The sequence below is a fragment of the Eutrema salsugineum genome, unplaced genomic scaffold (genome assembly GCF_000478725.1).
Source record: "Eutrema salsugineum unplaced genomic scaffold, Eutsalg1_0 scaffold_2, whole genome shotgun sequence".
Lineage (NCBI taxonomy): Eukaryota > Viridiplantae > Streptophyta > Magnoliopsida > Brassicales > Brassicaceae > Eutrema > Eutrema salsugineum.
In genome coordinates, this window is record NW_006256829.1 from 11,579,866 (window position 1) to 11,598,184 (window position 18,319).

Here is an 18,319-nt window from a genome sequence, read left to right on the forward strand (position 1 = left end):
TTTATTGTGTATGGTCATAGAAACTAAACAGTCTAAATTTAGCAAATAGATTAAGAAGTTCTCTAACTCAGACAACACCGACAAAGATAGGTCATAAGTCTTGAGCCATGGTGGTTCCTCTAGTAATACTGCGGTGGGTAAGGGTAATATGGATAAGCCGGATAATACTGTGATGGGTTCGAGTACCTAATAACCCAAAACATGGGAAAAAAAACCAAAAAATTAACTAATATCATGTTACTTCCATTCAATTTATCATAACGAAATATCAATCATACAAATAGATTATATTGGAGATGAGAATGTTACCAGTAGGGTATATAGAGGTAGCTAATTGTTGTTGAGCAGCGGTTACAAAAACAAAAGCTGATACGAAAATGTAAAGATGCAAAAGAATTCAAAACCGAGAAAAATTAAGATTCGAGAGTAATCCGTTTAGGTTATTGTTAAACCTACCACCAAAATAAGCAAGATTATACTTGACTAGTCGTCCGCCTACGATCGGGAACTGACTCTGGCTTGCTCTCGTTGCAGATTCAGCATCTCTAAACGTGACCTAGTAATTAATTCAAAAGTCCTCTTTAAAAAATTTGGTTCCAATTGTGTGATTGCGTCTACTTTTCCATGTTGTAAAACATACTATTTATCAAACATTGAAACGCAAAAATACTCAAAAGTTAAAAGAAACAAAAATTAAAATTAAGGCATGTACTTATTATTTTCTCTGCTCAAAATCGTTGGTTCTATCTTAGCTAGTGTGAAATAGTATCTAGTTATGTACAAAGTATAAGGATACATATATTGTTAGATACTTACAAAGCCAAAGCTCTCTGATTGCCGTGTTTCTCTATTATAGATCACATCAACACGGATTATTTCACCGAACCGTTCGAAGATTCTTCTCAAATTTTCTTTTGTCGTTAGACCAAGGCAAGCGTCCCACGTATATTTTTGTGCATGTTGTGTCGACGTTTTGGTTCGCGTTATGTTGAGACGACATGTCTGTGTGACTGTGTCACAAAATATTAAAATTGAAAAAGAAGTCGAATTTTGGTGTGGATTCGTAGAAGCAAAAGGAGATATGAACTGAACAAGTATGTGAAAATATAATAGAAGTAATTCATTAAAATCTGCGCACGTTGTCCAATTTTAAGTAGGGTTTGTGAGAGAAAACAAGAAAAATGAATTGTTAAATCAGCAAAGTGACCGAAAACAGAGAACCTACTTTGAAGAATAATAAATGCTCAAAAAGGATGAGAACTAAGAGCATATGCAGCAGAGGTTCAGCCCGGGTTCAGGCCCAAGATCCAATGCACTTTGGATTAAAAAAAAAGAAAACGGGTCTAATATTGACGATCCGGTATCGTCCGGACGAGCTTGAGGAGCCCGTATCACGGCCACGTGGCGTGCGCTGGTTCGTCGAGAAATGGGGAAGGTTGTGGGACAAAAATTTTTTTGTCATCGGGCATTTCTCGTTTTCTTTAGCAAAATTTTTTATTTCTTTCTCTCGTAGGCGATTTCTTGGCGACTTGACGGAATCTCGTCGACGACGACAAATCAACCGTCGGAAATTGTTTTCGATCGTCCAGCTTCTCTTCTTATCATCCAGGTTAGAGTTCTTCTCCATAAATCTGTCCGTAAAAATCGAATCGGGATTTTTTAGGGTTTCGAATTGGGGAAAATTATTTTAGGGTTTTTTCTTCGATTAAATTTGGGGAAATCGTTTCGATTGTCTTTGTATGTGTGTGTTTGCTATCGATTCTTCTATGCGAGTTAATTTGCATGACGATTAGAGTTGAAATTAGGGTTTAGTCGAATTTGGGGAAATTTTTTTTTAGGGTTTTTTCTTCGGGTAAAATTGGGGAAATTAATTCGCTTGTATGTGTCTGATTGTTGTTTGCTATCGATTCTTGTTTGCGAGTTAAATTGCTAGACGATTTGAGTTCAAATTAGGGTTTTCTCGATTTGGGGGAAAATTTTAGGGTTTTTTAAATCTGGTTCGAATTAGGGATATCTGATCGATTGTTATGTCGTGTATGTGAATTGCGATTGATTGTCTCAGTGAATTGGTTGAAAACCGGATAAAATTAGGGTTCACAAATTTGGAATTTTGGAATTATCTGATTCTATATGATTGTTGATTATATCGGTTATGATTAAATGGTTGATGATGGTGAAATGATTGATGATGATTCAATGGTTGATGATGATGATGATGAGATGATATATGGTATATGTTTGGCATTTTAATGATCGGTTTTATTTGGTTTGTGTTTGATTGTTGTTGCTGCCATTGCTTAGTTTTACTAGTTTTGCTAAGCAAATACTAACTTTGATATCGTTTTTGTGTGAGGGTATTTGGTTGATCAACGGCTACTTGCTTTTGGGCCTTTGAAGTGGTTAAGTGTGTATCAACGATTACAGGTTAGACTTCAAACTCTCTTTTATTAAATTGTTAAGTTTGTTTGGTTGGTTGAAAGCCGTAGGTTGAGCTGTTTGGTTTAGCTGGTTGGTTTAAAGCCGTAGGTTGCTTTTGTTGACAATTGATAAATGCTTGTTAATATGATATGACATGTTAGGTGTGATAAATGCTTGTTAAAAGACTTAAGACAGATACAAACTATTAAAAACTTGTTAAAAGACACTCAACCATATAATTTTAAAAGACTTAACTACACTCAACCATAAAACTTGTAAAGACTTAACTACACTAAACGCAACTATCTTCTTCCTCCTTCTATAAATCCGTTTAAGTGCCATATTGAAATTCATCATCTATACCATCTTTCTTCTTCATCTGCCATCTTTATTCTTTCATCTTCCCTATTTCTTCTTTTATCTTCCATCTTTCTTCTTTCATCGCCCATATTTCTTCTTTCAACTTCCATATTTCTTCAGTTTTCACTTCCATCTTCCTTCTTTCATCTTTATGGAATCTCAAAACGCTTTCTCTCAGTCTGAAGGCTTCGTTAACCTTCTAACTAGCCAGATACCTCCTGACAATTACTCGCCTTGTACTGAACTGGGATCATCAGACTTTCCTGTGTTTAGTACACAAGGTTCTGATGAACCTACGGCTAGTAAAGTCAGAAAGCAATGGACTCCGAAGGAAGACCTCGTTCTCATAAGCGCATGGCTCAATACGAGCAAGGATTTTATTGTGGGGAACGAACAGCGGGCTGGTGCATTCTGGCAGAGGATTGAAGTCTACTATAATGGAAGCGATGACCTGATTGGACTACCAAGAAGAGGACATTCACAGTGTAAGCAGCAATGGGGTCGTCTCAACGACCAGGTGTGCAAGTTTGTTGGTGCATACGAGGCTGCACAGAAGCAAAGGACAAGCGGTCAAAACGAAAACGACGTCATGAAGGCAGCCCATGAGATATTCTTCAATGACTATCTCATCAAGTTCACCCTCGAGCATGCATGGAGGGAGCTCAGGCATGACCAAAAATGGTGCACCACTTTCAATCCTGCTACCAAGGATGGTGAGAAGGCCAAACGAAGGAAAGTTGACGACACGGCTAACTCTTCCAGCTCAGTCGCCGATGATGTCTTCGTTGAGGCTCGGCCACCTGGTGTCAAGGCGTCCAAGGCGAAGGCTAAAAAGTCAGCCGGAGGGAAAGCTCAAGAGAAGGAGGTCAAGGACTACACAAGTGTGTGGGAAATCAAACAACGAGACTTGGAACTGAAAGACAAGCTTATTGACAAAAGATTACTTGAAAAACTGTTAGCTAAGACAGAACCACTCAATGAGAGTGAAATCCTCCTTAAAAACAAGATAATTAATGAATTGCTTAAGTGATGTATGAACTTTTTTTTTTAACGTTTTGAGTTTGGTATGAACTTTTTTAACTTTTTTTAACGTTTAGAGTTTGGTATGAACTCCTCAATTATTTAAGTGATGTATGAACTTTTTTTAACTTTTTTATGAACTTGTTTGAATTGCTTAACCTACTTTCTGTTTATCATTGAGCTCATATGCTGATGTATCTTTTTGGTTTTTTATGAACTTGTCAACTTGCTGATGTATCTTTTTGGTTTTGCAGGGTAGTCACGGGTTTATCTGGCCACTACATAGTCACGGGTTTATCTGGCCACTACATAGATGCGTACAAGAACTGGGGCCATGTCTTTTTTGTTTTTTTCTCTACTACACCATTAATTTTTGTAGTGTACACCAATTATATGAGATTTTTTTTGTAAGCCACATATTCTACTTTTCTTTGTTGTATAAATGTATTGTGTGAGATGAATTGATGATTCAATAATATGTTCTTTCTTTTACAAACGTTCTCTCTAAACCAGGAACATTTTCTTTTACAAACGTGAGCTCTCCAAACTTTATCTCTTTTACAAACTTTATCTCCTTTACAAACTCTATCTCTTTTACAAACTCTATCTCTTTTACAAACTCTATCTCTTTTACAAACTTTCTTTGACCAACTCCACTTCTTAAACCGAAATATCTATATCGTTTACCACAAAACAAAGTATGGCTTCGTCATCAAATAATGGGCCATATGATGATTCAATTGATGATTCACTTGATGATTCAATTGATGATATGTTTGATGATATGTTTGATGCAGCACTTGAAAGTCTTGCAAGAAAAAAAAAAAAAAGAAGAGAGTATACATAGAACGCGATCGGGAACAAGGCCACTACCGACTCTGGAACGACTATTTCAGTGATAATGCAATCTATCCGCCAAATCTATTCCGTCGCCGGTTTAGAATGAACAAGGAGTTGTTCCTGCGTATAGTTGACCGACTCTCCAATGAGATTCCATATTTTCAGCAAAGAAGAAACGCTGCCGGGAGATTTGGTTTATCTGGCCTTCAAAAATGCACTGCAGCTATTCGTATGATGGCTTATGGTACGGCGGCTGATGCGGTTGACGAATATCTCCGGCTAGGTGCTAGTACGGCTTTGTTATGCCTGGAAAATTTCACGGAGGGAGTAATAAACTTGTTCGGGGATGAGTATCTCAGAAGACCTACCCCACAAGATCTTCAGCAACTCCTCGATATTGGAGAGTCACGGGGATTTCCTGGAATGATAGGAAGCATCGACTGCATGCACTGGGAGTGGAAGAACTGTCCAACCGCATGGAAAGGACAATACACACGTGGTTCAGGCAAACCGACAATCGTCTTAGAGGCAGTAGCTTCATATGACTTGTGGATATGGCATGCATTTTTTGGACCTCCAGGTACGTTAAATGATATTAACGTTCTTGATCGTTCTCCAGTCTTCGATGATATTTTGCATGGTCGAGCACCAAAAGTGCGATATTGGGTCAACGGTCACGAATATAGTTTGCCGTACTACCTGACCGACGGTATATATCCAAAATGGGCAACATTTATACAATCAATTCAACTTCCTCAAGGAGCCAAAAACAAGTTTTTTGCAACATCTCAAGAATCCGTCCGAAAAGATGTGGAGCGTGCATTTGGAGTTTTGCAAGCTAGATTTGCGATAATTAAAAATCCAGCTCTTTTTTGGGATAAAGAGAAAATTGGGAAAATTATGCGGGCATCTATCATATTACACAATATGATAGTTGAAAACGAACGAGATTTTCGCACTCAATACAATATAGAAGAATTCCAACACGGTGAAGGAAGCAGGAATTCGCATGTCGATATGACGTTTACTACGAATAATCGTTCAAATGTCACAAATTTGATGATGGCGAAACGAAATGAAGTCCGTAGCAGACAGGTGCATGATTAGTTGAAAGCGGATTTAATCGAAAATCTATGGAATAAATTTGGTTGTTATGTTTAAAAAAAAAATTTGGTTCTTATATTTTATCTATTGTATGTTTTTTAAGTATTTGTAATAAATTGTAATCTTTTTTTTAAATAATTATGTGTTTAAACTAAATTTTTTAAAAAAAATTAATATAATATTCGGGATGAACCCCATTTTCAGGTTCACTAATGGAACCCGAAAATATACTCAGGTTCATTCCTTAAGCAAAACCCATAAATATTATTAATCTAATCTAATGATCCCCATTCTTAGTATCACTAATGCACATGCTCTAAGTAATTTTGTCAGAAACTAAACTAGTAAAAGATTAATACGTAGAAACCAAAATCTAGATGAAGTGGAACAATGATCTGCCATCAGATTTAAGAAGAAGGTTCCCTTGGTTCTTATGGTTGCTTTGGAAGAATAGGAATTCATTCCTATTTGAAGGAAGAAACTTCAAAGCTGATAAAACAGTGAACAAAATTATAGATGAGGCTGATCAATGGCTCCTCGCTCAATCGCTGGAAAATGTTGATAAACTGAGACACGTGAATGAAGATAATTTGACAAGAAAATTCTGGTCTCCACCTCCTTCCTCTTGGGTTAAATGCAACATTGGATCATCATGGGATTTTGCTAAAAAGGTTGGTGGTGCTGCCTGGGTTCTACGGGATGATAAAGTATTAGCCGAAGGAGTGCATATCACGGCATATCTTGGAGAATATATTTGGGATCTATACAAATATGTTAAACGTATATCTTTTGTATAGTTATTAGGCATCTTTCCGATATTCTTTACGGCGAATATGCCGACTCTCTAAGTTGTATATATATGTTGTAACTAAGATCAATACAGACATCCAGTTCTCTCTAATTCTACATGGTATCAGAGCATAGATCCCTCTAAGAGATCTAGACTCTGTTTTCGTGGTGTTTTTCATAAACTCTTATTCTCAATAAATTTCTTCTACGACTCTTTTCTTACGTGATAAGAAATGACGACAAAACCGGTGCCGGCGTGATCGGTGAGAAGATGGTGGTGGCTAGTGATAAGGCGAGCACCAGCACAACACTGTCAGCTTACTCGCTCTTTTCTTCTGATAACCCTGGTGCGATGATTACGTCGGTACAGTTAAAGGGTGACAACTACAACGAGTGGGCTACGGAGATGTTGAATGCTCTTCAAGCAAAGAGAAAGACGGGTTTCATCGACGGCATGTTGAAGAAACCAGCCGAAGGTCATCCAGACCTAGAATCATGGCTCAGCGTGAACTCCATGATTGTGGTTGGATACGTACATCAATTGAACCAAGGGTGCGTTCGACTGTGACGTTTATTACCGATGCTCACAAGTTGTGGGAAAATCTCAAGGAACGTTTCTCGGTTGAAAACAAGGTGCGTGTGCACCAGTTGATGGCGAAATCGGCATCGTATCGACAAGATGGTCAAGCGGTGATTGATTACTTTGGGCGGCTCGCTAAGATGTGGGAAGAGTTGCAGACATACAAACCTCCACCGGTGTGTACTTGTGCAGCAGCCGCAGCGTATGAGAAAGAACGAGAAGATGAACGAGTTCATCAATTCGTGATGGGACTTGATGAATCTAGATTCGGACATGTGGTGACAACGATCATTGAAGCGGATGTGTTGCCTGATCTGGGTAAGGTGTACTCAAAGGTGATTCGCGAAGAGGATCGTCTTAACTCGGCCAAAGCTCGTGAACAACAGCAAGAGGCTGTGGAGTTTCTGACACGGCGTGAGCAGACAAAAGATGATGCAGGACACAAAGATGGTGCTCAGTTCCTGCAACAAGGAGGTGGAGGTCGAAATCGAGATCGCTTGTGCTCACACTGTGGAAGGAGCGGTCATGAAAAGAGTGCTTGCTGGCAACTAGTTGGGTATCCTGAGTGGTTTTCTGAGCGTGGAGGCCGAGGTGGACGTGGTGCGAACAGAGGAGGTGGTCGCAGTGGTGGCAGAGGAAGAGGACAAGCGAATGTGGCTTATGCTTCGAGTCCTCAAGCGTCCGTGACACCGGAGTTAACTCCGGAACAGTGGAAGGCGATTTCTCAGATCATCAATGAGAAATCTGGAGGTAGTTCTGATAAGCTTGCCGGTAAGAAAAACGGTGATGTAATCCTCGATACAGGGGCATCACACCACATGACCTAGGATTTGTCTATGCTTGTTAATCTTAGAGATACTTCGACTTGTACTATTGGGTTTGCAGATGGAAGCACAACCGTATCTTCTAAAGTGGGCGTATTACCACTTACTAGTCGGATTTCCTTACTTGATGTGTTATATGTGCCAGATCTCAACTGCACTTTAATCTCAGTTTCAAAGCTTTTGAAACATTCTAATTGCTTCGCGGTATTCACCGATACCTTGTGCATTTTGCAGGACCGTTTTTCGAGGACCCTGATTGGAGCCGGTGAAGAACGTGATGGTGTCTATTACTTTACGGATGTCAACATAGCTCGTGTAAACAAGACGGTTGCCTCCAGTGATCAAGTCTTGTGGCATCAGCGATTAGGTCATCCTGCGTTTTCGGTGTTGTCGTCTTTACCTTTCTTTGCTGGTGTTTCTGTTTCTGCTAGTCCCAGTCCTTGCGACACGTGTTTTCGGGCTAAGCAAACTAGAGAGATGTTTTTCGATAGTATGAATAAAACTACGGAATGTTTTTCCTTAATTCACGTTGATGTTTGGGGTCCATACCGTGTTCCTGCAACCAATGGTGTAGTGTATTTTTTGACTATCGTCGATGATTTTTCCCGTGCCGTATGGACGTATTGGCTCCTTGAAAATCAGAAGTACGAAATCTGCTTCAAAATTTCTGTGCTTATGCGGAAAAACAGTTTGGAAAAACAGTTAAAATAGTTCGTACCGATAACGGTACGGAGTTCATGTGTCTCTCTTCCTTCTTTCGTGAACAAGGGATTGTGCATCAAACGTCATGCGTTGGAACACCGCAACAGAATGGCAGAGTAGAAAGGAAGCATCGCCACATATTAAATGTTGCTCGCTCTTTGTTGTTTCAAGCACACTTGCCAACAAAATTCTGGGGTGAAGCTATTTTGACCGCTGCACATGTCATCAATGTTACTCCGTCGAAAGTACTTCATGGTCAATGCCCTCATGAAGTTTTGTTTGCTCAAAGACCTTCGTATGATCGCTTAAAGGTGTTGGGTCTCTATGTTATGCTCACAAACATGATCGAGACAAGTTCGTTTCGCGAAGTCGGCGGTGTATTTTTGTTGGTTATCCCTTCGGGAAAAAGGGATGGAAATTGTACGACTTAGAGACTGAAGAATTTTTTATTTCCAGAGATGTGATTTTTAAGGAAACAGAGTTTCCCTTTGCGAGCACTGTGTCATCTGCTTCGTCTCCTTCCATCACTTTAGAAGCTGTTGACGATGATTGGGTTTTGTACCCCTCTGGGGATATCGAAGGCAGGAGGAGTGATCTTGGTGTATCGGAGCCATCTCCTGATCCACCCGAAGCTGCGTCATCACTCTCCGTTGATCCGTCGTCTCCTGCGGCGCTTGATCAAGCGATTTTGGAAGTTGGTCCTGTTGTGGATTTACAAGCTGATGGTACTTCTGTGGCATCAGTTGAAGAAAATTTGGGTTGCGGCTGTCGAGAGAAGATGAAATCAGTTAAGCTAAGGGACTTTATCACATACAACGCCATCCGTAATGACACTCATCACGTTCCACCTGCTCCACTCAATCCTTGTCCCGAAACGGTTCAAGGTACGTCTTTATACCCTCTCACTGATTTTATCTCTAACGAGCGGTTTTCTGTCAGCCACAAGGCTTTTCTCACAGCCATAACCGCAGACGTTGAGCCACGTAGCTTCCATGAAGCAGTTCGTGATAAGCGATGGCGCGATGCAATGGGAACCGAGGTGCATTGGCTTGAGGATCTCAAGACTTGGAGTGTTGTTGATTTACCTCCGGGTAAAGTGGCTTTAGGGACGATGTGGGTGTACAAGATTAAGTATCGCTCAGATGGTAGTATCGAACGATACAAAGCACGGTTAGTGGTGCTTGGTAATCGTCAGATCGAAGGCATTGACTACGACGAGACGTTTGCCCATGTCGTCAAGATCACCACTGTGAGGAGTTTACTTCGCATTATAGCAGCACATAACTGGGAGGTCCACCAAATGGACGTTCACAACGCATTTCTTCACAGAGATTTGCAAGAGGAAGTTTACATTAAACTCCCGCAAGGTTTTTCCCACTCGGATCCGAACAAAGTCTGTAAGTTGCACAAGTCTTTATATGGTCTTCGTCAGGCTCCACGTTGCTGGTATGAAAAGCTCACTACAGCTCTTACAAGAGCAGGCTTTGTTCAATCGTATGCAGATTACTCTTTGTTTTCATATTCTCGCGGTGATGTTGAGATTCGAGTGCTCATCTATGTCGATGATTTGGTCATTTGTGGAAATGATAATGCTGCAATTGTCAAGTTTAAAGAGTATCTTGGTCGCTTGTTTCATATGAAGGACTAGGGCAAACTCAAGTATTTTCAGGGTATTGAAATTGCTCGAAGTGAGGAAGGAATCATGTTGACACAACGGAAGTATGCGTTAGATATCATCGCCGAAACTGGTTTGCTCGGTTCGAAACCAGCTCCCACTCCTTTAGAGCAAAACCATCGTCTGGCGTCTGAATACAAGTGAGCTTATGACTAATCCTACGCGTTACCGATGGTTGTTTGGACGTCTCATTTATCTGGGTAATACAAGGCCCGATATTTGTTATGCAGTTCACATCCTCTCACAATTTATGCAGAAGCCTCGACAGAGACAGTGGGACGCTGCTTTGCGTGTGGTGCGTTTTCTAAAAGGGACAGTTGGTCAGGGCATTTTGCTGCGTTCTGATTCAGATCTTCAACTCTCGGTCTATTGTGATGCCGACTGGGTGGCTTGCCCTTTGACGAGACGTTCTTTAACGGCTTATGTTGCGTTACTTGGAGGATCGCCAGTTTCATGGAAGACCAAGAAACAAGATGTGGTTTCTCATTCCTCCATAGAGGCTGAATACCGCGCCATGTCTACAGCCACACGTGAGATCAAATGGCTTCGTCAGTTGTTTACGGATATGGGTTTTCCGCCTACACAGCCAGCTCGGTTATTTTGTGACAGTAAGTCTGCACTTCACATTGCTGCAAATCCTGTTTTTCATGAACGAACTAAGCACGTTGAGGTTGATTGCCATCGAGTTCGTGATGCTATTAAGGAAGGAGTACTTCAAACAGTTCATGTTCGTACTACGGAGCAGTTGGCCGATGTCTTAACTAAAGCGTTGGGTAAAGTTCAGTTCAACAACTTAACGTCCAAGTTGGGCGTTTGTAATCTGCACGCTCCAACTTGAGGGGGAGTATTAGCCGAAGGAGTGCATATCACGGCATATCTTGGAGAATATATTTGGGATCTATACAAATATGTTAAACGTATATCTTTTGTATAGTTATTAGGCATCTTTCCGATATTCTCTACGGCGAATATGCCGACTCTCTAAGTTGTATATATATGTTGTAACTAAGATCAATACAGACATCCAGTTCTCTCTAATTCTACAGAAAGGTTCTTCTTCACAGCAGAAGATCTTTCAAACCAATACAAAATGCAGCTGAGGCTAAGCTGAACAGTTGGTTATGGGCTATTGAGAGCATGTCAAGTCTGAAAGTCTCTAATGTCCTTTTTGCCTCTGATTCCTCTGACTTTGTGAATGCAATTAAGAGACCACCTGCTTGCCCTCCTTCAGGTATCATTTTGATGATCTTACTAGCTTTGGATCGAATTTGGGATTGGGAAGTTCTCATGGAATCTTTTGGAACAAACAAAGGAGCTAATCTTATTGCTAAGAGTGTCACAAAAGAGGATCAACACCAATCTTATGTAGCTTCGGGCTACCCCCTTTGGTTGCAAGAGCTTTTTGGATTGGAAAGCACCTTTTGTTAGGTGTTTTATTCTAGCTCTGTTGGTTTGATTGTTACGATCATGTTTTCTTTGTGTACACTTCGGATGTTTTCTTTATGTATGCTTTATCTGTAAAAAAAAAAAAAAAAAAGAAAGATGAAGTGGAACAAAAAAATAACACAGAGTCATACTAATATAGGAAACGAATAAATAAATAATAAATATTTATAATTTTGTAGATAAAGTTTTGTAGATATATCCAAAACTTTCGACTAACCAACTAAGAGCATGTCCATTAGTAAAACTGTTTTTGGGGTTGTTAAAATTAAAATAATAGTACTTTTAAATTTGTAAACAGTAATGTTTGGGTTGTTAAAATTAAAATAATATTATTTTTCCAAAATTCAATTATTATCCCAACAATGCAACCAATTTCCTGCTGACACATCATTTAAAAGACTGGTTGTTAGGGCATTTCCATCGGCGTCCATTGGGTGGAGTTCTTCCCTTTTTTAATTTAATTTAAATCAAAAACTATTTATTTTTGATGAGCCAGAATCTTCTCAAAGAATTTTTACAACCGGTTTTGATTGAGTTCTTCTCTGACATGGCATAATATTATTGGATATTTTTTTTTGTCATGGCTCTTTTCTCTTTTCTCTCCCTTCTCTCTCTTTTCTCTCTTCTCTCTCTTCTCTCTTTATTAATAAAATATTAGAGATGAACCTCTTAAAAAGTTCACCAATGAAAGATTTAGCATACATGTTCATCAAAATAAACTTTTTTTAAAAAAAAAAAATCAGTTAAACTTAAGTTTTTGGGCAAAAATTGGGTTAACATCCTCCAATGGACATGGTGTAAGATCACCGAGAGGAAAACCGGTTTGGTTGGATTAGTTACGTTTAAGATTATCACCATTAAAAGCGAGTTTGTAATTGGCTATTTTTCCGTCTATAGTCAGGTTCCGAATCGTGCAGCTTCTCGTTGCTGATTCAACATCTTCAAACGTGATCTCAAAAAGTAATTCAAAACTCATGATTAAATAATCTCTTAAACAAATGTAATAACTAAAAACCCAACACTTCAAGGTAGTTGATCAACTACAAAGCCACGATTGCGACAAGAAAACATTTACATTATCCTAAGCAGCAAAAAAACTTGAATCAAAATAATTTCATCTGAAAATACAAAAAAAAACGAAAATCTTATACTGTACTAATAAAAGCGCTTTGAAATACAACAACCACACGCAGATTTCATTTCACACAAACCTCCAAAAACACCTTTATCAAAAAAAAACCTCCAAAAACGCCTCAATGTTTCTGATTTTCCAGACCATTTAAACATCACCTCTAAAGCACATGTTTCTTATGTTGCTACCATTCTGAATCAAACACTCTCATTGTTCCCTTAATCTCTTCTTCAAATTTAACGCAGTTTCCCGCCTCAACCTCTCCTCTTCCATGTCGAAGCGACTGATGAGCTCACTAGTAGACCATATCTCACCGAAGCACAACACACCATTCTCAATATAAAATTTCTTTTCAAGACTCCTGTAAACGTTTTTAAGCGCGTAGTACTTCCATGGCAGAAGTTTGAGTGCAAAATGCGCTAAAAGCGTGTCATCATCCTCGAAGTAATCAATCCCTAGTCTCTTTGACTTAGCCAGGACAGTCTTCATCCTCATAATAAACACCCTTACATTCTCATTGTCTCTATAACTCATCGTGGAAAACTCGGCTTGCACCATACTTCTCTCTGCCTCTTCATTTTTTACATAGAAAGCTTCCAAACATGAGAGAAATTCTTTTGCGGTTGCAACATCCTCGGGGACAACGCCCCTGAATTCTTGTGGAATCCGGATTCTCATTATCATCGTACTCACACGGTTAGATCGGTTCCAACGCTCGATTTCCTTAGGAGAAGAGCTTGGACGCTCTTCACTTAGCGAGATATCAAGATCCATAAGGGCGAGCACAAGTAACAAGTGTTCTTTCCATTCGGAGAAGTTGGATCCGTTTAGCATCGGGATCGACTCGACACTGGAAAAACAAGATGTATATCCCAAAGCTGAAAATAAATAAAAAGATTATGTTAGATATGTTGTAGTCATGTAAACTTTGAATCCAACGCTTACATTGAGCATCAAAGGTTTGTAATATTGAGACAAAATCAAGGTTTCAAATAACGAAGAGAGTATATATAAACACTAGACTCTAAGTGATTCAAGCAGAAATGATTGGTTGACAATAAATTCAGTTCGCAAGTCCAAAATTAAGGACTTATTAAAACGAGAAACAAATATCAAAATTACAAAATACTTATTAAAACGAGAATTAAATATCAATATTACAAAATTCGCAAGTAAATATCTTTTACTAGTATAAGGTCTAGGGATCACCGAACCAAAATATTCCATTTAAACTAACATGTATTTCCATTCGTGATAACATATCTAGAATAAAACCATATCATAGATGCATAATGCTGAGACACAATATATCGATCTACATATTTCTGAAAATAAAGAAACATATGAAACGTGCCGAAAAAGGTTAAAAAAAAAATCGTCAAACCCTAATCACAGTAAGAACAGAAACAACTAAACCTGAATCCATGATTGAGAAGTGTTGCACAATGGATTTTTGACTGAATGCCTAATTTTGGTATATCTTCACAACAATGAAGATAAGAGGGACTTAGAAGAGGAAACGATATCTTTTTTCTGTTTCTCATATTCTTCAACATCATGTGTATATAAAGTTAAACAAGTGACGCTTCGTAAAAGAAAAAAAACTAAACAGCTGTTTAAGATTCAGGTATTTAAGATTTCGAAAAATAGATAATTAATATCAAACTTTAATTTGACTTGTTTCCGATTTATTCAAAGAATTTAAAGAGTCAAAAACTTTTCAAAAAAATCTAATCGAATATTAAAGTAGCATTGACCGAACATAACTCCTTAAATAATTCAAGCGATTGTTTAACAGACGCAAGATTCAAGAAGAGGCAAACAAAGAAAGACACACAAATAAGCCGTTATCATCACCAAGTTTGGGACATAGGATTAGTAGTTATTTTTCACTATTCAAGTGAAGATCTGGTGTCGAAGGCAACGAGCTTGAAGTCGAAGCCCGAGATCATTGCCGCTCGATTCTCTCTCTACATGTTCGTAGACTGATGCTCCTGATACGTTGTATTATTAACCACAAAGTAGTTTTGGTAATATTGCGGATCATACTGCATAACATACTGTGGACTATACTCCGAATAGTTATTTTGCAAATTATACTGCAACTGTGGATTATACTGTGGAGCATACGGTGCATGTTCCGACTGTGGACTATATTGCTGATAGTGAGGGCCGGCCCAGAATTAAGGTTCGTGAAGCAATGACTTAGGGCAGTCCAAAAATATTATTTTTGGGATAACCAAAAAAGTCCAAAATTTTTTTTATAAATGTATGTAAAGAAAGTTGTCTCACATCGACCAAATAAAAAAAATGGGAAGGAAAAATTGCCTATAAATAAGAGTCATTATCTCCATCAAATATTTTTTTTTAAAAAAAAATCGATTCTACCTTATAATAATTGATTTTGGGCTTCAAAAAATCGGTTTTGACTTATAAAAATCGATTTTGGGCTTAAAAAAAATCGATTTTGTTTTTTAAAAATCGTTTTGGCTTTAAAAAATCGATTATGGGCTTCAAAAAATCGATTCTGAGCTTAAAAAAGAATCGATTTAAAGTTTAAAAATATAATTTTGGCTTTAAAAAATCGATTATGGGCTTCAAAAAATTGATTTTAGGCAGAGAAAATCGATTTTAAGCAAAAAGAAAAAAATAGGATTAAGGTCATCATTTTTACAGTACGCTTTAGGCGTCAAATCACTTTGGGCCGGCACTGCTGATAGTATTGGTTCCTAAATATCGCAAAACAAAGAAATTACATTAGTTTCATGTTAATCAATAAAACCATGATAGAAACTATACTATGTTTAATTTCATACAGCAACAAACTACTATAGTGGGAAAATATATACCAGTAAGGTTCAACATAAGTAGGAAACGGTTGATGAAGATTTGCAAGTTGTTGCTGGTTTTGCATAAAACTTTGGGATAAATAACAAAGATCGTCGTCACGAAACCGGTTATGTTTGATTGGTTATGGTTAACGTTACGACCATCAGAAGCCAAATTACAATTGGCTATTCCTCCGTCTATGATTGGATTCCGATTCACACAAGCTCTTGTTGCGGATTCAGCATCTTTAAATGTAACCTGAAAAAAAAATAGATTTAAACTAAACTCATGATTGAATGCAACTCTAGAAAAGTTGATACCAAGTTATCAACTGATACAAACTATATTAAGTAATGTAATTATTAATTACTTACAAATCCATATCCCTTTGACCGATTCGTTGCTTTATCGTAGACGACATTAACATGGACAATTTCTCCAAACTGTTCAAAAAAAATTCTTAAGCCTTCGTTTCTTGTTACCGAAGGTAAACCTCCCACGAATATCTTCGTGTATGTTGTGTCAAAGTTTTGGTGTTGTTGAGACATGTGTCTCTCACAAATTCTATTTTTTTTTTTTCGCTAAAAGAAGTCACAAATTCTATCAAACGAAATTAAAAGTTTAGAAGAAAAAGTTTTAAAGTTTTTATATAGAAGAAGCCAAACATAAGCAAATGTCGATTAGGATTAGAAAAGGGAAAATCTAAAAGATACACCAAATCACACATATTCTAAATTTCTAAAAATACGTAAAATCGAGTTAATAAACCTAATTGGACTTGCTTCTGATTTTTATTCAAAAAGGTTTAAAAGATTTTTTTTTCTTCTTCTACATGAATTTAAGCGGCTGTTTACCGTTTACAGGCACAAGATTAAAAGAAGAAGAAAAAAAAAAAAAAAGACACAAAAAGTCGTTATCACCAAAATCCATAACTTCTAAATTTGGCTGCTTTCATCAGATACTGTCACCTTCTTCGCCACTCTAGACGGAGAAGAGCTCGGAGTCGGAGTCGCCGTCACGCTATACGATTCCATGTCGCCGGAAAACGCCGAATTTGGATTCGGCCTCAGTATCTCAGCTAATGGACCTCCGGGCGTGGCGGACGTCGGAGCAAGCCAGCTCGACATCTCGTCCAGTGAAGACACAACGCCGTATGGACCATACCCGTGAGGATCACCTCGACCCGACCCGATTACCCCTAAGCCCATTTGGATCAGGCTCATTTCGTCGTGGCCCATTAAGTTGTTTCCTCCCATGGAAAGATCAAGCGAGTAAAGAGAGAGATTGCCATTGGAAGAAGAAGCAGGGGTTGAAGTTGTACTCTGTTTTTCAGATGATCTTACTCCATCTGACCAGATATCGATAAAGTTCAGGTACTTTTTGTCTTGCTCAATTGTTGCCGATACTGGAAAGATCTGGCTTACTCTGTTTTGAATTCGAAACAAGAACTGAACACGATCAATTCAGATCATACAGACAAAAAACAGAGTATGGTTCTGTGAACAAGAAAAAACAGAGTAATGATTCTGAGATAAATTAAGGAATAATACGTGGATTCTCTGTAGTTTGAGAGAGGGGATGATGAAACCTCCTTTGGCTCAAGTATTTTATCTTTTATGGAAGTAACTGATACTTTTTGAGGAACATTTCGGAGATCTTTGTTTCTCTCTGAACCGCCATTGTTGCTAGGACGAGAATAAGGAAGTTCCACATGCTTTCTTGAACGAGGACGGCCTCTGTGTAAGTGTCTCTCACAGTATTTGTGGTTAGAGACGACTTCTCTGGAGCACCTCCATTTCTTCCCGTCTGTTCTCCGGCATCTTCCCGGCTCTAAATCTCCGGCCATGTTTTTGTTGTTGCAGGGAGAGGCAGAGGATGACGATGGTGGGACAAGGAGGTCGAAAGGAACAGGAACCGATGCGATCATGTACTTGTAGATCATCGCTTGTCTCTCTAGCTCCTTCAATTGCGCGTTTGTGAAAGGGTAATAGTAATAACAACCCAAAACTCCGTTTCCTGCATCTGTTACAAATCATGAGAAACTGAGAAGAACATTCCTTATGCTCTGTTTCTTAAACTCTGTTTTGTGAAATAAATCAAAAGAAGAGAACAGAGCATAGAGGTTCTTACAAGGAGTAATGACATGAGAATGAGAATGAGGATGAATCTCCATGTCTCTGAAACCAAAAGATGACTCTTTGTATTGTTGCTGATTCAAACTAAACAGGGAGCCACTTCTAAATGGAGTTGTTGTCGTCTTGTCTGAAACTTTGAGAAAGTCCATGAGAGAGGTATGAGATTACAAACTCTTGCAAAAGATTATGAGATTTTTTGCCCTTTATGTCAGCAGAGGCTGAAGAAACATGTGGCTTTTTCAAAACAAAGAAAGTAAAGATCCGTTTTACTGAAAGGCAGTGTATGTGGGCTATATATTTGGTGAGAAATGGAGATAGTGAAGTTGCTTGCCTTTACCTTCATATCATACTAATGTAGTAACATATATATATATATATATATATATATAGAGAGAGAGAGAGAGAGAGAGAGAGAGAGAGAGAGCGAGAGAGAGAGAGAGCGAGAGAGAGAGAGAGAGAGAGAGA

General features: G+C 38.5%; 4 protein-coding genes and 1 pseudogene across 4 annotated transcripts; 2 read left to right on the forward strand and 3 right to left on the reverse strand.

Moving 5' to 3' along the window:
* Nucleotides 1-91: 91 nt before the first annotated feature.
* Nucleotides 92-2,797, reverse strand: LOC112086496 (RNA-binding protein 24-like). Its single transcript, XM_024155449.1, has 5 exons — nucleotides 2,782-2,797; nucleotides 817-1,010; nucleotides 457-556; nucleotides 310-366; nucleotides 92-186 (listed from the first exon to the last, which is right to left on the reverse strand). Exons 1-5 carry the CDS (start codon nucleotides 2,795-2,797, stop codon nucleotides 92-94), a joined length of 462 nt encoding a protein of 153 aa, XP_024011217.1.
* Nucleotides 2,798-2,929: 132 nt separating this feature from the next.
* On the forward strand, nucleotides 2,930-4,195 carry LOC112086497 (glutathione S-transferase T3-like). Its single transcript, XM_024155450.1, has 3 exons — nucleotides 2,930-3,732; nucleotides 4,053-4,134; nucleotides 4,178-4,195. Exons 1-3 carry the CDS (start codon nucleotides 2,930-2,932, stop codon nucleotides 4,193-4,195), a joined length of 903 nt encoding a protein of 300 aa, XP_024011218.1.
* Nucleotides 4,196-4,323: 128 nt separating this feature from the next.
* On the forward strand, nucleotides 4,324-5,806 carry LOC112086774 (putative nuclease HARBI1). The gene has a single exon (XM_024156511.1). It carries the CDS (start codon nucleotides 4,741-4,743, stop codon nucleotides 5,743-5,745), a length of 1,005 nt encoding a protein of 334 aa, XP_024012279.1. The 5' UTR covers nucleotides 4,324-4,740; the 3' UTR covers nucleotides 5,746-5,806.
* A 7,291-nt stretch (nucleotides 5,807-13,097) lies between these two features.
* LOC18017754 lies at nucleotides 13,098-13,844 on the reverse strand (annotated as a pseudogene).
* A 2,810-nt stretch (nucleotides 13,845-16,654) lies between these two features.
* On the reverse strand, nucleotides 16,655-18,003 carry LOC18017756 (growth-regulating factor 7). The gene is made up of 3 exons (XM_006401612.2): nucleotides 17,850-18,003; nucleotides 17,270-17,741; nucleotides 16,655-17,144 (listed from the first exon to the last, which is right to left on the reverse strand). The coding sequence occupies exons 1-3, from the start codon at nucleotides 18,001-18,003 to the stop codon at nucleotides 16,655-16,657; spliced, it is 1,116 nt and encodes a 371-aa protein (XP_006401675.1).
* Nucleotides 18,004-18,319: the final 316 nt, after the last annotated feature.

Bases quoted from the DNA above. Each gene is read 5' to 3' on its own strand.
- LOC112086496 (XM_024155449.1), bottom strand. The intron at 557-816 runs GTAAGTATCTAA...ATTAATTACTAG, and splicing joins AATCAGAGAGCTTTGGCTTT to GTCACGTTTAGAGATGCTGA. The intron at 367-456 runs GTAGGTTTAACA...TTTTCGTATCAG, and splicing joins TAATCTTGCTTATTTTGGTG to CTTTTGTTTTTGTAACCGCT.
- LOC112086497 (XM_024155450.1), top strand. From the start codon at position 2,930: ATGGAATCTCAAAACGCTTTCTCTCAGTCTGAAGGCTTCGTTAACCTT. The intron at 3,733-4,052 runs GTTAGCTAAGAC...TTGGTTTTGCAG, and splicing joins AAAAGATTACTTGAAAAACT to GGTAGTCACGGGTTTATCTG.
- LOC112086774 (XM_024156511.1), top strand. From the start codon at position 4,741: ATGAACAAGGAGTTGTTCCTGCGTATAGTTGACCGACTCTCCAATGAG.
- LOC18017756 (XM_006401612.2), bottom strand. From the start codon at position 18,003: ATGGACTTTCTCAAAGTTTCAGACAAGACGACAACAACTCCATTTAGA. The intron at 17,742-17,849 runs GTAAGAACCTCT...GATTTGTAACAG, and splicing joins TTCTCATGTCATTACTCCTT to ATGCAGGAAACGGAGTTTTG. The intron at 17,145-17,269 runs GTATTATTCCTT...AATTCAAAACAG, and splicing joins TCAAACTACAGAGAATCCAC to AGTAAGCCAGATCTTTCCAG.